Genomic DNA, 17,400 nt, shown 5'->3' with positions numbered 1-17,400 from the left:
CGAGGGCTTGTTGACCCAAGCCTATCCATCGGTATTATGATGAATTTGTTGTGTTCTGTACAGTGGATAGTGTTGGGTTTGGAAGTAGTGAGAGAAGAAGACGCGACCAGAGAGAGAGGGAGTGGTGACGGCAAGTTGGTTCTTGTCAAGTTGACAACGATAGAACATGTTGCGACGAACACTGTCAAGTAGTTTGGTGGCGATACCTTGTCGTTGCACACTGTTTAGTGTCCATACGCGATTCACTCCACATTTGACTTGCACAAACTGATCCTCACATTGAATGGTCGTGTCGTCCTTATCATCATTCTCTTTGATCCTATGCGCCACACTCTGTCTCTCTGCTGCGACAAATCCAACAACCCTACCCTCTGCGTTCATATACATGAAGAACTACTCAGTAGAAGTATTGGACCATGGTGTTAGCAAACTCGAGATCGTGACCAATCAATCATGTGTCTCACTCACCTTCTCTTCGTTGTCTGGCTCCACTTCATTCTTGGACGGCTCGACGTAGCCAAGCTCGTAGTTGACCATCTTGATGATTGACTCGAGCTTGGACTTCAACACAGCATTGTCCTCTTCACCAGGCACGATGGATATGATGCCCTCATCATTGGGAAATGAGTTCAATATCTTGCCAATCGATCGCCAGTTCTTGATGATGATCTTGGGTGATTGTCCACTCTCTGTGCAGTGCTTCTTATGTGTCTGCTCATCCTCCTTGCTACCAACACTGTACAACATGCGACATTTGGGACATATAGTCTGCTCGACGAGCTTCTTGCCAACCGCGATGAATGTCTGTTCCAGGTCGATGCCGCCATCAAACAGTGGCTTCTTCTTGGCGGCCGCTGCCTTGTTGGTCTTGCTGGGGGTGGTGTAGCCGGCCACCTTGGTCTCGAAGAACTTGAGTGGTGAGTTTGAGAATGCAGTGAGTGATGATTGCTTCCAGTCCCACTCGGTCGTCCATCCAGTACTCTTGACCGGTGTTGGCGTGGTGAGGCGTTTGCGCAAATGTGACGACTTTGAAGGTGACAATGACAGTGACTCGATTAGTTTTGATCCTGCAGGTGTTGTGGCCACTTTATGTTTCTTTGTTGTTGACTGCTGCTGTTGTTGCTGTTGTTGATGGTGTGTTGAGAAGCTACTATCCATTTGAACGATCAGTCCACCTCCAGCTCCAAATGCCAGTCCATCATCATCGTTCTTGCACACAACATCAGACAATGATCGTTTGAACCCAAGTATCTTTGTCTTTGTAGGTGATTCAGTTAATAAAGACATGAGTTGAATATATATATATATATATGATTGTTGTAATAAAGGGTCACGAGAATGAAAGATTGAGGTATTGAATGTGTGTGTCACCTACACTGCGACCGTTTGAAAAAACCGTTATCTAAATTCAAATTCAAATTTGAAACTTCAACACAACCTATTTTAAATTTGATGTTCGAGATGTTTGATAAAGATTCAATCATTCCTTCAATACTTTCACATAGTTAAGATATAAAGATAACATGGGATGGATGATGAAGATGATATCAATCTATGTAGCTCAATAACATTAATATCAACGAGATCATTCATTGTCTCTTTCGCAAGAGTGTCTACAACGGTCATTGGTCACTCGGATACCCCTCCCAAATGGGATGCCTCAGAGATGTTACAATCACTACTAGCGTCAATAGTCAACAAACCTCTATTGTTAACAAGCATACATACTGGTAGAGATGTACAATCACAATCACAAGCATCAACAAGAGACAACAATGACGAGACACTGTTATACACATTTCGACTAGAGGTACGATCGTCTCGAGCTGGCATTGTACATGAGCGACTAAATGGTAGACGTGTTACATTTAAAGGAATGTCATCATACTTTGTATATCGAGTCGAGGATGAAATCAACAATGACATGGAGTCACAAGCCAACATCAGCAATAACAATATGCAACCATCAAACACAGTCATTGTTGGATATCTGCCCACATCATGGTTCGTTGATAATGAGACAGCCGACACTTCGTATCCATCAGCAGAGGTGATACAAAGAGTATTCAATCACTTTGGCCAGATTGACAACATTGAGATACTGGTGGATACTCCAAAGGACTTGGTGCGTGTGATTGGCAACGATAGCAACATCTCTGGCATGGTACCAATCGCATCACTCGACAAACTGCTACACTTCCAGGCCGCTATCCAGTTCAGCTCGACACACGGTGCATCAGACTGTCAGAGAACATTGTCACGCTTCAAGATGTTTAGGAATAATGTTGGATACAAAGCTGACGTGCGATTCGACTCTAACGATTTCTTCTCAGAGTTGAGCTCGCGCAAGAGGAAACTGCAGCGCGAGCAAACAATTCTGGCGCTTCGACACAAGTTAGAGGCCAAGGAGAAGCGCGACCGAATAGAGAGGATGGCAGAGGAGAGGAGGTTGTTGGAGGAAGTCGCAGAGAGGAATCGCGCGTTGGAGCATCTCGCCAAGCAACAAATGATTAAGGCTGAGGAAGAGGAGAGGCTGCAGCAAGAGCTCAAACTACAGAGAAGGGTGGAGAAGAAGGCGGCCAGCGAACAAAGAAGGCGCGAGAGGGGTGAGCAGAGGGCTCGAGAGAAGGAGGAGCACGATCGACTGCTGGAGCAGGAGTTGGCGAGGCAAGAGCAAGAGGAGCTGCGCCAACAGGAAGAGATGAAGAAGCATGAGCATATGTTGATGCAACAGGTGATGGATCAAGAGCAGATGGAGCAGGAGCAACATGAACAACAAGAGAGACGCGAGCGTGAAGAAATGAGAGAGAGGAGTTACATGGCTGCACTCAAGAGGAAGCGAGAGTCTGTGGAGAAGGACGAGGAGCAGCATGATGAGTATGAGGAGCAGGCCAAAGCACCGCCCTGCCGTGAGGTGTGGAGGACAGAACCAGGAGAGGACAAAGTGGATGATGATATAGAGGTGGAGCGCAGGAAGGTATATGCAATGGCAGAGAGGAAGTTGGCACTTGTGAGGGGCTGGTTGAGCAAGGCGCACTCATACTTGAGGGAGAGCATACTTCAAGAGCAACAACGCAACAATATCAGCATGGACCAGTGGCTCATGCCCTGGCAACTACCAAACAAACAATCAGAGTTTGCCGAGTACCTACAGCGAGAGAGGGAGCTGGCCAAAGGTTACCAACATGTTGCGAGCAAAGTGATACCAACAGAGGCCTACTGTAAGAAGTGGGGCGTCGTCATCACTCCGCCGCCACCACCAACAACGTCGACATCACACACACTCCAAGAGCAAGAGGAGATACTCAAGCGCAGCCTGTTAAAGTTGTCTTCCAAGCGACTATCCATCACACAATCGATTAAACCATAAAGAGCGAGAGTACATTCATTCACAAAATTATGAACATACCAAACTTTGCCTGCAACTTATCCATTATGATCATACCATCAACAAAAAGAGGTACAAATACATGTTTGATCAAGGAGATGGTACATAAGAGAAAAGAACAAGTGTTCTCAGTCGTAATCAACAACGTCGTCACTGCCAGGAGGATATTCTATCAACTGATTAAAGAGCAGTGTTATTACTATAGAGGCGGCCAGTTGGCATTCAACCAATTCCATCGATACTAGTGGAGTGAGCTGTGTCTACAATACGACGCACTTGGATACCTTGACATCTTGAGACATAGACTTGAGAGTGAGCCATTCAACACCGAGTACCTCAATCTTCAGAGAATACACGGTAACATACAAACACTTGGTCATGGTCTTCAAACCTGCTCACCCAACTAATCGGTGCCTTGCCTTGCAGGAATAAAGCCACGGCGAACTCTCAATGGTGCCATTGACCATCGCCTCATGCGCTTGGTGCACATCGCCTGCGCAAGAGGCCATCTGAACATCGTTGAATACCTGCATCGACATCCCCAGAATGAGAAGGGTGCATTCCATATTGATAATGTGCATGTGGCAATCAAGAATGGCCACTACAACATTGCCCGGTTTCTGCTTCTCAATCGAAAGGAGGGCTTTAACAATGAAGCCCTTGATGAGGCCGCCAAGTGCTCGTTGGAACTGGTTGCAATGATGGCCGAGAGATGGCCTCCAGCTTGCGCCAATAGATTGATTGATGTGGCGGCGGAATCATCATCAGTTGACACTGTTGCCCTTTTGCATCGGCTAGGATATGGATGCACTAGCAGAGCAATGCACACATCAGCCTCCAATGGGAACACATCTGTGGTCCAGTTCCTCCACGTCCACAGAACAGAGGGCTGCCAACAAGACAAAATGTCGAACGCATTAAAGAATGGACACTTTGACATTGCCATGTTCTTGCATCAGCATCGCCATGAGGCCAAGATATCCGACCATCTTGACCTAGTTGCTCGCCACTGTTCGCTCGATTCACTAAGGATGGTGCTTACAGGCAAGGAGAAGGGTAGGGTAGGCCGGTTCACCGCTGAGGCCATGCTCACCCAGCGCATTGACATGCTCGAATACCTTCACAATCATCACTCTCTGCCCTACTCTCCTGCGTGCATGGAATTGGCTGCCATCGAAGGGAACCTCCACATCATCCAGTTTCTCATAGTCAAAGGATTGGACATCACTGGATATGTATTTGGTTTGGCAGCTCGAAACGGACATCTTTCGATCATTGAATACCTGCACCGCGAATATCCAGAGATCAACTGTACCAGCGGCGCCATTGATGGTGCTGCAATTTATGGTCATTTCAATGTGGTGCGATTCTTGCACTCTCACCGAACAGAGGGCTGCACCAACTTGACAATGAGCCATTCAATTTTACAGGGACACAAGCAAATGGTTATGTTTCTTCACCAGCATCGAACAGAGGGCTACGATCCAATGGTGATCAAAGAGGCCAGCAAATCCATTGCTTAATGTTCTTGAGAATGGGAAGCTCCCACATCTCCATAATGACCTTGTGCCCTGGATCTGTCGTAACGATGCCCTTGAGATGGTACAGTTCCTCCATCAAAACAGAACTGAGGGCCTTCATAGGGACATGTTAAAATTCGCCAGACGTGCAAGACAGAGTGATCTAGAGCTGTTCCTACTACAACTTAATCTTGGGCGCCCCTTCCTCTACAGACCCATCCACCATGACCACAAGCATCTGGAGCACTGTCTAAACAACGGACAAGGCATAGACAGATTCCAGGAGCTGTCCCCAAACGATGGCCAGAGAATCTCTTGATATTCTCCTCTCCACCATCGATCTGCATCGTGTCAACATCATTCTCAATGCCATCCAGTTGTACCAGCTTATCCACGGACAACAGTCACCGGACAAGGAGATCAATTTTTTCAATGGTTCATTTGACAATCTGCCAAGTCTAGAGTTACTGATCTATCAGCACCTTTATACAAGTAACACAATTACTTGCTCAACCAGGAAAATGGCGGAGCTAGGCAGACTGGATGCACTGTTGTTTGTCCATGTCAACGGTGAGAGGGCTGATATTGAATCATATCTCTTGAGCATTGCAGCCGATCATGGACATCTGAACATCATCCAATTCTTCCTCCAACACCTGGGGGATCTTTGCGACTTGCAGACTGCTTTGCTAAGCGTCAAAGACCAACCTCAACCTCTTGTCCAAGCATTCTTGGAGAATGCCATTAACCAAAGAAGGAGAAAAGGACAGAAACAAATAAACATGGGAAGAAATGAGCGACGGACCATCCATCTGGTGGCTGTGACGATGATAGCGATAAGAATAGTGTCAGGGTCCAATTGGTTGGACCTTGATTCTCACACTGTTGGTGAACGAGTGAGTGAGCAAGAGTACTACGCAAGACCATGAATGAATCGATGAATGGACGAACGTATAATCAGATAGTTGGTTATAATGAAGTATCTATCTGAATTAAATTTCGGTTACGTGCAGAGTATTGATGACGTATACTTTGTTTCTTTTATCTCAAACACGATGAACAACCCAAAATAGGACATGAACTCAGATGATGTCCTGGGCACTCTTTTATTGAACCCACATCTCATCTGATCAATTAACTTTGGCATAAATAACACAACACAACCAGTTTATTCATTCCACTTTAAGTAAACATATACAATCATATACACACAATCAATTACAAGTATAACATTTATAGATATATATATTTATAAACATATTTAAAGGACAAGATGTCAAACAACAACAAGAAAGAGATACCACCATTTGAGGACCTGTCAGGTCCAGAGGCTCCAAACAGAAGAGAGACACATGAGCAGTACTTGAAGAGAAGAGAGGTCGAAGAGAGGGAAGGCAAGGAAGTATTCCTGCGAGAGGGCATCAAAGGTGGCTTGCTTTACACCGCTGTAACCGCATCAGTAGTAGCAGTTGGTTCACTAATATGTATGTGTCCACATTGATTGAATCAATGAATGAATGATTGACATTAACAACAAACAATCAAATATATATAGCACCAAAGTTTAGAAAGACATTGTCTTGGAATATTAGAACATTCATTGTGTCGTCTGGCTTTGTTGCTGGATTCTGGATATGGGGTGAAACTAGATCGAGAGATCTGATCCACAGTCGTATCTACAGGGATATGGACAATTTCTACAACAAGGGAGAACTTCCAAACAGTAATCATATCACTAGCACTAACAACAACAACAACACCAACAGCCACAAATAAATGGCTGTGGATGGATCACATCCTTTCGATCGATACTTAGACACACTCACACACATACACATGTTCCGCAAAGTCGCGTACATGTCCATTCATCATTTATTTATGTGATTGAAAGTTCAATCGACTAAAACAAACATTGATTGATTGATCGATCGATAGATTGACACACAGGCAAAGGAGGGACAGAATGTATGGCGATCTAAGGAAACATGGATCGACTGACAACCTGTCTCAAGAAAAAGAGAGACAGGCCACCATTTTCGTAGGCGAGAGTCTTTCCAGGTGCGATCAATCACAACACGAGTTTGATTGATCGATCAATCACAACACCTGGAAAGGCTCTGGCCTAGGTCGGCATGCATCCGTCGAGCCATTGTCCATCCCTTGTGTCACAGGATGATGTTCTAGCTGGTCAGACCCTGGTCACCTTAATGGATAATAGCTGTGGATGGATGGACGGGCAGGCAGAAAGTGGACGACCATACAGATAAGTGAGTGAGATATGATTATGAACAACAACAATGATCATTCAAACAAACAGAGTTGGGTTATGATCACATCGCAATGCATTCATTCTCGTTCATTGCCGCATCCATTGGAAATGAGAGGGCGTACATCACCCACCCCTTGCAAGTGCCACCGCGAGGACAAAGAGTTGATCAGTACACCCAATATTGAATTAATTGAATGATTGGATATGATCTTATAACAAGTTACTGTATATGGTGGCTGGGTCTGTCCTCTCCGAGCAGGGTGGGCGCGTTAGGACCTCAATCATATGATCAAACATAGAGGAAGGAAGGGAGTGATCAAAGGGTTGGGCGAATGTGATTGATTGGATGCACCAATCTCAAAATTGATCATCACACGCGGATCTAAATAATGTATGTCACTTGTGGCGCCAACACTAATGACTTTGCCCAAGTAATAATTTGTACATCGTTAGAGGACACATATTAATATGTCACCAAATGTGAATGATTTTCCAGCCGAAGGGTCACTTTACAAACTTGCTCAGCAGGTGAGAGATGAATGATTCGTCTCCAGCCAAATTGAATAGAAATCAATATTCTTATTCCAAGATGCCAAACAAATTCCGATCATTCTTTTATCTCTCATTTTGTAATAAGTAATAATAACAAAACTTCATTCACTTGGTAATTCAATCACACTGGTTTGATGCTCACCAACCAAAGGTCTAGACCTCTTCAAAGATCAATCATCTATTTTTATCAAGACCAGTACGAGACTCGATCGCATCGGAAAGTGGACCATCTGATTTTGTTGTTGACAATCCATTATCTGTTGTCGTGAAGTACTGAATGTAGAGGTCCGTTGGACTTTGTTTGATTGCATGAATCAAAACAGAGACTTTTGCACAAGGACCCTTTTTTTTGTTTTTTTTTTCGTTGATTGTAACGCTCACTTCTCGGGTGGGTCGAGGTTGTGGCTAATCTGACGCCCTTGTGGTGAGCCGTTTGGACGTTTGTTGGTCCTTTTGGTGTGTTTGTGAGGTGTGTGAGGTAGCTTCTCAAGCTTCCAAGCAGATGCATTGGCAAACACATACACTTTACAGACACACACACACACACACACACAAGTCTGTGCTTTGCTTTGGTGGATACCCAGGGGTTAAATAATACATTGTATTTCATTTAACTTCCTAATCAAACAACACAGATACACACATTCATTCATTCATTCACAACACACACATATCAATCAATCAAACAAATATAATCCATCTCTAGTACCACATATATTAGCGCACTTCAACCTCAACTCTCCACATCTCCTCAAACAATAGCCACTTATTAGGCTGGTTGACATTCAAAGGGAGAAGAGGAACAGTTGTCATAGACAAGTGGACACATCACATCAATCACATCATCATCTCCAGTGTAGCATGCAAATAGAGTGAGAGAGAGAGAGAGAGAGAAAAGTAGGATTATAATTTAGTATTATCTTAGTAGTATTACAAACAAACATTCAGTCAGTCAATCAATCAATCAATCCAATCAATTTAATCAGACTTTATTATTTAGTCGGGTCAATCCAATCATTCAACCATAAGTCAACAACAGCAGACACAAGAGGTCGACGAGAAGGGAGTAGTTATAGAGATAGATAGAATGGATCGTAGTAGAGATAAGGATACGATCCCTCTGCCATCGGCAGACACAGTGAACCCAAACTATGCTTCGTCGTCGACGTCTTCGATAGGGAATAATAGCGACGCGGGTGGCAGCGAGGCGACCTCACCATCGAGTCCAACGTCACCTCGCACGACAGCAGCCATCAAGAAGAAGGCCGGCTCTTCATTGCGCCCCAACAAGCCAAAGAAGAAGTCCAAGCCTCTCAAGAGGACAAAGAAGAGAAAGTACATTGGCGAGAACAGGAGTATATTCGTCAATGACCCGACGAGGAACGTGACGTCCAAGTTCCGTGACAACACGATCAAGACCACCAAGTACACCTACTGGTCGTTCATCCCCAAGAACCTGTACGAGCAGTTCAGACGTGCGGCCAACTTCTATTTCCTCATCATTGCCATCATCCAGCTGATCCCTATCCAAGCATCTCCCGTCAACCCCCTGACCACCGTCATCCCTCTAATCTTTGTGTTGTCAGTAACTGCCATCAAGGAAGCAGTAGAGGATATTGTAAGTATCTTTAGTCATTCGATCGATCTATGATATTTGGAATCATTCCACTCACTCAAATCAATCGATCAATTTCAATCATAACAAACAGAAACGTAGAAAGTCAGATAGTAAGATCAATAACTTACCAGCAAGAGTGTTCCGTGGTAACTCGTTCGTCGAGGTACCATGGCGTCACGTGTCGGTGGGAGAGATCGTTCGTGTTAATAAGGGCGAGAGATTCCCTGCCGACTTGGTGCTGCTAAACAGCTCCGAGCAACATGGTATCTGCTACATCGAAACGTCGAACCTCGATGGTGAGACCAACTTGAAGCAGAGACAGGCGCTGCCACAGACATACGAGTATCTCAGAAGCGATGAGGATCTCACCATGTTCAAGGGCTTTGTCGAGTGCGAGCATCCCAACAACGTCATCTACGTGTTCCACGGCTCGCTGGCCCTCGGCAACAGCCCCTCCGACATCAAGTACGCCCTATCCAACACGCAGACACTACTCCGTGGCTGTGTGCTCAGAAACACCGACTGGATCTATGGCATCACCGTGTATACCGGCGAGGACACAAAGATCATGCAGAACTCCACCGACGCACCCAGCAAGCGCAGCACCCTCGAGAAACTTGTGAACCGCGCACTCATCAATCTGTTCTCGATCATGTTCCTGGTGTGCGTCGTTGCAACAGTCGTCTCGGTCGTCAGCACCAGCAACCATCTGAACGACTTCTACATGGACTACAGCTCCAAGGACGTCGCAGCGGCGGGCAAGAACTTCCTGTCGTTCATGATCACCTTTGCCGTTATGATCCCCATCTCGCTGTACGTGTCGCTCGAGCTAGTCAAGGTGGCGCAGGCCATCTTCATCTCGTGGGACCGCGATATGTTCCACCGCGAGTCTGGCACGCCAGCACAGTCACGCACATCAAACCTGAGCGAGGAGTTGGGTCAGATCGAGTACATATTCAGTGACAAGACAGGCACACTAACTAGAAACCAGATGGACTTTTTGAGATGTTCGATTGGAGGCATTGCCTATGGCGCTGACTCTGGCGAGTCGTCGAGCAACAACGAGGGCATCCCAGGCGCAGACCCCAACTTTGGTTTCAAGGATCGCAGGCTCATCGAGCATCTCGACGAGGGCTCGCACCAGTCGGACCTCATTCACCAGTTCCTCACGTTGCTCGCCGTCTGCCACACCGTCATTGCCGATCGTCCCAACAAGGACGACAGCGTTATTGACTACGAAGCCTCCAGTCCAGATGAGGCCGCGCTGGTCACCGCAGCCAAGAACCTCGGCTACGCCTTTTACAATCGTCAACCAACGATGATCACAATCAGAGTGCGTGGCAAGCTTGAGCAGTTTGAGTTCCTCAACATTCTCGAATTCAACAGTGATCGCAAGCGTATGTCGATCGTCGTTCGTGACGCTGAGGGACGCTTCATAATCTACACCAAGGGTGCAGACACCACCGTTCTGCCATTGCTCAGGAAGGACCAGGATGAGATCCACACGACCACCTTGGAGCACTTACAGGACTTTGCCGCTGAGGGTTTGCGTACCCTTTGCCTGGCCTACGCCATCATCCCCGAAGATGAGTATAACGCCTGGAACGAACAGTACAAGGAGGCTGCCATCTCCATCCAGGACCACGACGCCAAGATGGACCGCGTCGCCGAGCTCATCGAAAAGAACCTCGTCCTGCTCGGATCGACAGCCATCGAAGACAAGCTGCAGGTTGGTGTGCCCCAGGCAATTGCCAACCTGGCCAAGGCCAACATCAAGATCTGGGTGCTCACTGGTGACAAGCAGGAGACTGCCATCAACATTGGTTTCTCGTGTCAGTTGCTCACGTCTGACATGAAGATCATCATTCTCAACGGCAAGACACAGGGCGACGTCAACGAGCAGATTCGCTCGGCCATGGACGCCTACTTCTCAGACAACATTGTCGACTTCCCTCACAGCGGCTTTGCACTCGTGGTCGAGGGCAGCTGTCTCAACTTTGCCCTCGAGGGCGATTTGAGAGACCCCTTCCTCAACCTGGCCTCCAATTGCAAGGCCGTCATCTGCTGCCGTACCACCCCACTGCAAAAGGCGCTCGTGGTCAAGCTTGTGCGTGACTCTCTGTGCGCCGTGACTCTGGCCATTGGTGACGGTGCCAACGACGTTTCAATGATCCAAGCAGCCCACATTGGTGTCGGTATCAGTGGAAACGAGGGTATGCAGGCCGTAATGGCCAGTGACTACTCGATCGCCCAGTTCCGCTACCTCTATAAGCTGGTAGTTGTGCATGGCCGCTGGAACTACAAGAGAAACAGTCGTCTGATGCTGTACTGTTTCTACAAGAACATGGTGTTTGCCATGACCCAGTTCTGGTTCGGAATCTACAACCTCTACTCGGCACAGACACTCTTTGACTCTTTCTCGATCGCCGTGTTCAACGTCATCTTCACCGGTCTGCCCATCATTGTCTACGCCATCTTTGACCAGGACGTCAGTGTCGAGAGCTCCATGAAGTATCCACAGCTATACAAGTCTGGCCAGAAGGACTCAGAGTTCAACCTCAAGATCCTCTGGATCTGGCTGGGCGAGGCCTTGTGCCACTCGGTTGTCATCTTCTTCTGCGTGCGCGCTATCTTTATGCACGGCGGACCACTCCTAACCAACGGCCTGAACCTAGACTTTTGGTGCATGGGCGAGCTGATGTTCATCCTAGTCGTATGGACCGTCTCACTCAAGCTGGCGCTCGAGACTCGCTACTGGACCTGGTTGACACACTTCTCCATCTGGGGCAGTATGCTGATATGGTTCCTGTGGCAGGCGATCCTTGCCTCGCTCTACAACGCCTCCAGCTCGGCATCGGGCGACCTCTATTTCACAGCCTTTAAACTTTGGAGCTCAGCCCTCTTCTGGCTGGCATTGGCCTGTATCCCCATCATCTGTCTCATCCCAGACAGTCTGTACAAAATCATTCAGCGTGACGTCACTCCCTATCCCTACCAGATTGTGCAGGAGATTGAGAAGGTCAAGGGCAAGCCCGATCCAATGGTCTTTGTCGAGAAGGGCCTTGGTGCAGGTCCACAGGGTACCATCGAGGAGTTCAAGGTCAGCGATGCCAACAACAAGGACAAGAAGAAGAAGAGAATCCCATTCTTTACATGGATCAAGTCAAGCAAAGTATCAAAGAGTATGTATATATATTATAGTTGTGATCAATCAATCAATCGTACTAACATTTCTTTCCAACAGAGAACACAGGATTCGCATTCTCACATCCAGGCGAGAACTATGGAAGTGAAGGCAATGCCCAACACTTGTAGTATTATTGACCTTTAATATATATATATATATACATCCAACAAAACACACAACACCAAGACTAGACTGACACAATAAACAAGACTGACACTATAACAGCTTCCAAGCTTCTCCCATCCCCAACAAAATAACCAGATGGTTCTTCAGAAACTACAGCTGGTCAAATGCTTAGGTTACATTCTCTGGTGGCTTCCAATCTATACAGAATAGATCCCATGGGATCGTAGAACTCCTCGTTGGAGGTATCGCCATACAATGTGTAACATTTGATCAGAGACAGGAACTATTTGTTGTTCGGTCTTGGGTTGAGTGGAGCTGCAAGCATCTTGATCAATTTCATTAATAGGATAATCCGACAGGTCCATTACTAAAGGATGAACCCTATGGCGAGATATTTGTGGACAGCGCAAGGGTTTGTTTATGTTCTTCCGTTTGGGACATTGATTGATTACATTGTTCGCAAACACATTACAACTACCATTAGTCTAAAACTAAGTTCTAAAGAATTGACAATGCGATTTAAACACATCGATCATAAGGTAAATTTGATCGATGATCATGTGAGTGGTCCTCCACTTACATATAAATGTACCACACAATCACTCAACCACTCAAACATACAGGATCAGTGTTAGTGTGTTGACATGCATGTTAGAAAGACACATGATTGATGCTTCACTAGCTAAAGAAACTATCATACCCCACGACATATATGCTTCCATGATAGTGTGTAGTAAAGGGACGATGAGGAAGGTCCAAAAGGTGGTGTTGTTGTTGATAATGGCTGGAGGTTGACTTGCCAGGAGGAGTGAGCTGAGTGGAGAGTCATCCAGTCAATCAGTCTGGAACGGAGCATAGAGAGAAGGAATATAGGAAGAGATAAAGGAAGGAGTATAGCATGTGACTTTGGATTACAATATAAATATTATATATAGATGTCAAAGATGGAAAGGTTCAAACAAAGTGTTGGATCAAGTTGTAGGCTAAAGATCAAGGAGACATTGGCTGACAAGAATGATCATGACAAGGCAACAATGTTGGCGGCCATCGAGATACAGAGACGAGCAAGGTTGATCAAAGATTTGATCAAACATATTGTGTTCTTTGTAGCATTCATGGCGTTCATCATCCTACAGAGGAATTCAAATGATGTTTACCAGATTGGACAAACGATCAAGTCTGATTTATTATTCAATGGCTTCACCGACATCACCAATCAAGCCCAGTTCAACACGTATCTCACAACGGTGTTTGCCTCCACCATCCAGAACATGTCCTTTGACAATCCATACTGCATGACGAGCATCATTAGTGAGACAGTGCGAGTGCGCCAGCTACGCGTGGCACCCAACAGCTGTCCATCGCGTGGCCTCAACCTCACATGCTACTCGCCAGTATATTACAAGAGCACTAGAGAGACACGCGATATTGTCGGACCAACGGCCACTTATAAGTTCTCCGAGCGATCGGGTGAGCCTCTAGTCTTTGGCTACAATCAGTACACATACGAGCCATCTGGCTATTATATCGATCTGCCCATCGCTGATGTATCCAGTGGCATAGAGTCACTGATCAACAACTCATTCTTTAACTATCAGACGCGTGCAGTCATAATATCATTCGTCACATTCTCCATCAGTTACGAGTCGCGCGTTACAGTTGTCTACCTGTTGCTCGAGTACTCGGCATCTGGATCAATCGACCCATACTATTCAATGCGTACCTATCGTATCAATATGTACTCTACTGCCACCGATGGCTTCAGAGCATTCCTCGAACTCCTATTCCTCATATTCCTCATCTACTACATCTATAACTTCATCAACGAAGCACGTATCGATTATAAGCTTGGTAGGATATCCTACTTTATCAAATCATTCTGGAATGTACTTGATATTGTCAATATTTCCGTAAGTCTCTTGAGCCAGGTCATCTTGATTGATAGATAGATGTTCATTACTAACCTTGGATACAAATATACATCCTCATAGTTATTCATATCATCTGTAGTTCTATTCTTTATATTCCTGAGTAATAAGTACTCTGGAACTATTCCACTGGAGGAACGTGGTATTTATCCGGTGTATCTGGAAGAGATGGGCCAGACTGCCCTGGTATACTTCCAGCTTAGTGCTATAAGTACGTTTGAAAGAATAATTGAATCATAGAATCAGTCACAGGTCTAACAAMCCTTCCTTAGATATCCTGTTGTTGTCATTCAAGACATTTAGATATTTGATCATACATCGTAGATTGTATGCTATATGGATTACGATTGCTAATGCTAGGATTGAATTGTTGGCATTTACAATAATGTTCTTGATCATAATGATTGGATTCTTGACATCTGGATGGTTAACATTTGGTCATGACATTCCAGATTACTATGGCTTCATTGCCAGTCTTGGTACATCATTACAATTCATCATGGGCAATCCACCAAGCTTCCAAGCCATGACCTATACCAACCGTGCACTTGGTCCAATTGTAAGTGTCTTTTATTCATATATCCCTTTGTTGGTGAAAAGAACTAACATGTTATGATCAACAACTCATATAGTATACTTTACTCTTTATCATATTCATGTTCCTCATCCTAATGAATATGTTCATTGCAATCATTTCCAACAGCTATTCAGAAGTCAATGACAATATTATGAACAAACAAAAGGCCAAGAGGACAATGTTGACTGTATGTATATACTTATCTTCAATACCATCAAATAACTAACTATTATTTCCAGAAATGGAAGAGGTATTACTTGTCTCTAAAGTTCCTATTCAGACGAAACATCTATGATATAAGTTCGATTGTTATCATATTGATGGAGAAACGACCTGGGTTGATGGAGGAGCGTGGAATAACCCCTGAACGTATGTTTGAAGAGTTACAACTACTTGGACTTGGCTTCAGGTATGATGAAGCTCAATACTACAGCGACTTATTGATGAAGGTGAACTCTGAGCGCAAGAAGTTCCTTCAAGAGATTGTACAGAATAAGAATGCCGGTGGAGTAAGTAGTGGATACTGAGGGACTGATTGAATGATAGGTCCAACATCTTACTTACTTGATATCTCTCAAAAATAGACATTCGAGTTAAAGTTAATTGGTCAAGAGAAGATACTGACATCAGTCAAACTAAATGATTGGAATAAGGAGCAGGAGAAGATGGAGAAGTGTAAGGATAAGCAGAGGAGAAATGACTCAGTGGTTGATATGCATATCAAACTGGATCGTATACTACAAATGCTTGGTGATCCTCAGTATATGGCATCCAATGGTATAGACATCAGTAACATCGTTGGCAGTGGCTATGGTCCCGCCACATCATCAGGTAGTCGGCCTGCCAGCACTCTTTCCAGCACTCAATCAAGTCACACAGATCCATCAGTCGAATGACCCGACATTTTTTTTTGATAATAGGCACACACAGATTAATCCGATATGGGAATCTTAAGCGTCAATATCAACAGTGTTGGACTGAGGTGTATGATTGCAGAATAAATACATCCCCACTTATTATTGACTTTGAAAGTTGACACCACAAATTTAAACATACATTCTGGATGTTCGACATCAGTGATGTAGTATGATATTTACCTCTTCAAGATATTGGAAATATATTACAATAGAAATAAATATTTATCATATGGAAGATTTGGTCAAATCTGAATTTTCTATCCATATTTTGTTCCTACTCTAATGTATTTATTTATCTTGAAAAGTTTTTCAACATTATCTAAACTAAATTATTATAATAATATATTCAATTTCAATTGATTGGTTGATTACACAATACCCCATTCAATTTCAAATCAATACCCCTTTGGGACAATAGACATAACTAGAGTACTCACTCGTCAATCACTAACTCATTCACTCTCTCTCTAACTCATTCACTTCACTTCTCTACTTCATCTATAGCTAAAGACGATACTTGATCAAACATTAACCTCCTGCTTGTTGTAGTTATTATAATCAGATCTCATTATATAATTTCATTACCTTTTATTATCTATTTATATCCCTATATCATTTGAGAGAGATAATGAGAGCTGCTTTAGAAGATTATTATAATCAAAGTTGTAACTATAATAATATTAATAATAATAATTATGGAAGTAGTCCATTATCACATATTTGCAGTTCAATAATTTCCAAGAGCATCAATAATAATGATTCCTCATCTTCAACAAATACCAATGACGATAGATATACCTCGATAAAGAGAAGATAAAGTCTTTGAAACTGATCAACAATGATTCTAATCAATTGGCAAAATGCTCTAAATTGATGAACCATGATATTACAGATTGTGACTATCATATTCATCATCATCAGAATTGTACAATTGGATTGTCCGAACCTATACACATCCCAAAGAACTTGCGGAATATATGCACTCATTCATTGGATGGAATGGACATTGATGAGGATGATGAGGAACCATTTGCAGGATGTCATCTTCAAAAGACGACCGCAAGAAGAAGAGATAGCAAGAGTAAATGTATACCTCCCCATGAACTATTGGACAAGATCAACACAGGTTTAGGTAACAATGGAGAGCTATCACTTATACAACATTCATTGCCCAACTGTCATCGAAGAAGGCTATGTGGACTCTAAGTTCACCTCATCAAGTTGGGTTACCTAATGTAGCTAGGAATGGATGACAAGTCAAACTAATAAAGACCTTATTACCCTACTTTATTATTTTTAATTTAATCAATAAAACTTA

General features: G+C 44.3%; 6 protein-coding genes across 6 annotated transcripts; 5 read left to right on the top strand and 1 right to left on the bottom strand.

Annotated features, from left to right (window-relative positions):
- Positions 1 to 21: 21 nt before the first annotated feature.
- On the bottom strand, positions 22 to 1,287 carry SAMD00019534_123870 (hypothetical protein; the record flags this gene model as incomplete). Its single annotated transcript, XM_012892448.1, has 2 exons — positions 22 to 393; positions 469 to 1,287. The coding sequence occupies 2 exons, from the start codon at positions 1,285 to 1,287 to the stop codon at positions 22 to 24; spliced, it is 1,191 nt and encodes a 396-aa protein (XP_012747902.1).
- Positions 1,288 to 1,876: 589 nt separating this feature from the next.
- SAMD00019534_123860 (hypothetical protein) lies at positions 1,877 to 3,370 on the top strand (the record flags this gene model as incomplete). The annotated part of the gene is made up of 1 exon (XM_012892447.1): positions 1,877 to 3,370. One exon carries the CDS (start codon positions 1,877 to 1,879, stop codon positions 3,368 to 3,370), a length of 1,494 nt encoding a protein of 497 aa, XP_012747901.1.
- A 491-nt stretch (positions 3,371 to 3,861) lies between these two features.
- SAMD00019534_123850 (hypothetical protein) lies at positions 3,862 to 4,911 on the top strand (the record flags this gene model as incomplete). Its single annotated transcript, XM_012892446.1, has 1 exon — positions 3,862 to 4,911. The coding sequence occupies one exon, from the start codon at positions 3,862 to 3,864 to the stop codon at positions 4,909 to 4,911; it is 1,050 nt and encodes a 349-aa protein (XP_012747900.1).
- A 1,255-nt stretch (positions 4,912 to 6,166) lies between these two features.
- Positions 6,167 to 6,678, top strand: SAMD00019534_123840 (hypothetical protein; the record flags this gene model as incomplete). Its single annotated transcript, XM_012892445.1, has 2 exons — positions 6,167 to 6,392; positions 6,464 to 6,678. Coding segments are annotated over 2 exons (441 nt in total), but the record flags the coding sequence as incomplete, so codon positions are not given.
- A 2,138-nt stretch (positions 6,679 to 8,816) lies between these two features.
- Positions 8,817 to 12,662, top strand: SAMD00019534_123830 (hypothetical protein; the record flags this gene model as incomplete). The annotated part of the gene is made up of 3 exons (XM_012892444.1): positions 8,817 to 9,347; positions 9,439 to 12,529; positions 12,592 to 12,662. 3 exons carry the CDS (start codon positions 8,817 to 8,819, stop codon positions 12,660 to 12,662), a joined length of 3,693 nt encoding a protein of 1,230 aa, XP_012747898.1.
- A 933-nt stretch (positions 12,663 to 13,595) lies between these two features.
- SAMD00019534_123820 (hypothetical protein) lies at positions 13,596 to 16,061 on the top strand (the record flags this gene model as incomplete). The annotated part of the gene is made up of 6 exons (XM_012892443.1): positions 13,596 to 14,570; positions 14,652 to 14,799; positions 14,861 to 15,147; positions 15,221 to 15,352; positions 15,405 to 15,674; positions 15,750 to 16,061. 6 exons carry the CDS (start codon positions 13,596 to 13,598, stop codon positions 16,059 to 16,061), a joined length of 2,124 nt encoding a protein of 707 aa, XP_012747897.1.
- Positions 16,062 to 17,400: the final 1,339 nt, after the last annotated feature.

This window comes from Acytostelium subglobosum (assembly GCF_000787575.1).
Source record: "Acytostelium subglobosum LB1 DNA, scaffold: scaffold41, whole genome shotgun sequence".
In the NCBI taxonomy this organism is placed as follows: Eukaryota; Evosea; class Eumycetozoa; order Acytosteliales; family Acytosteliaceae; genus Acytostelium; species Acytostelium subglobosum.
The sequence above is the reverse complement of the archived record's forward strand: the minus strand, read 5'-3'. Positions and strand labels throughout refer to the sequence as shown.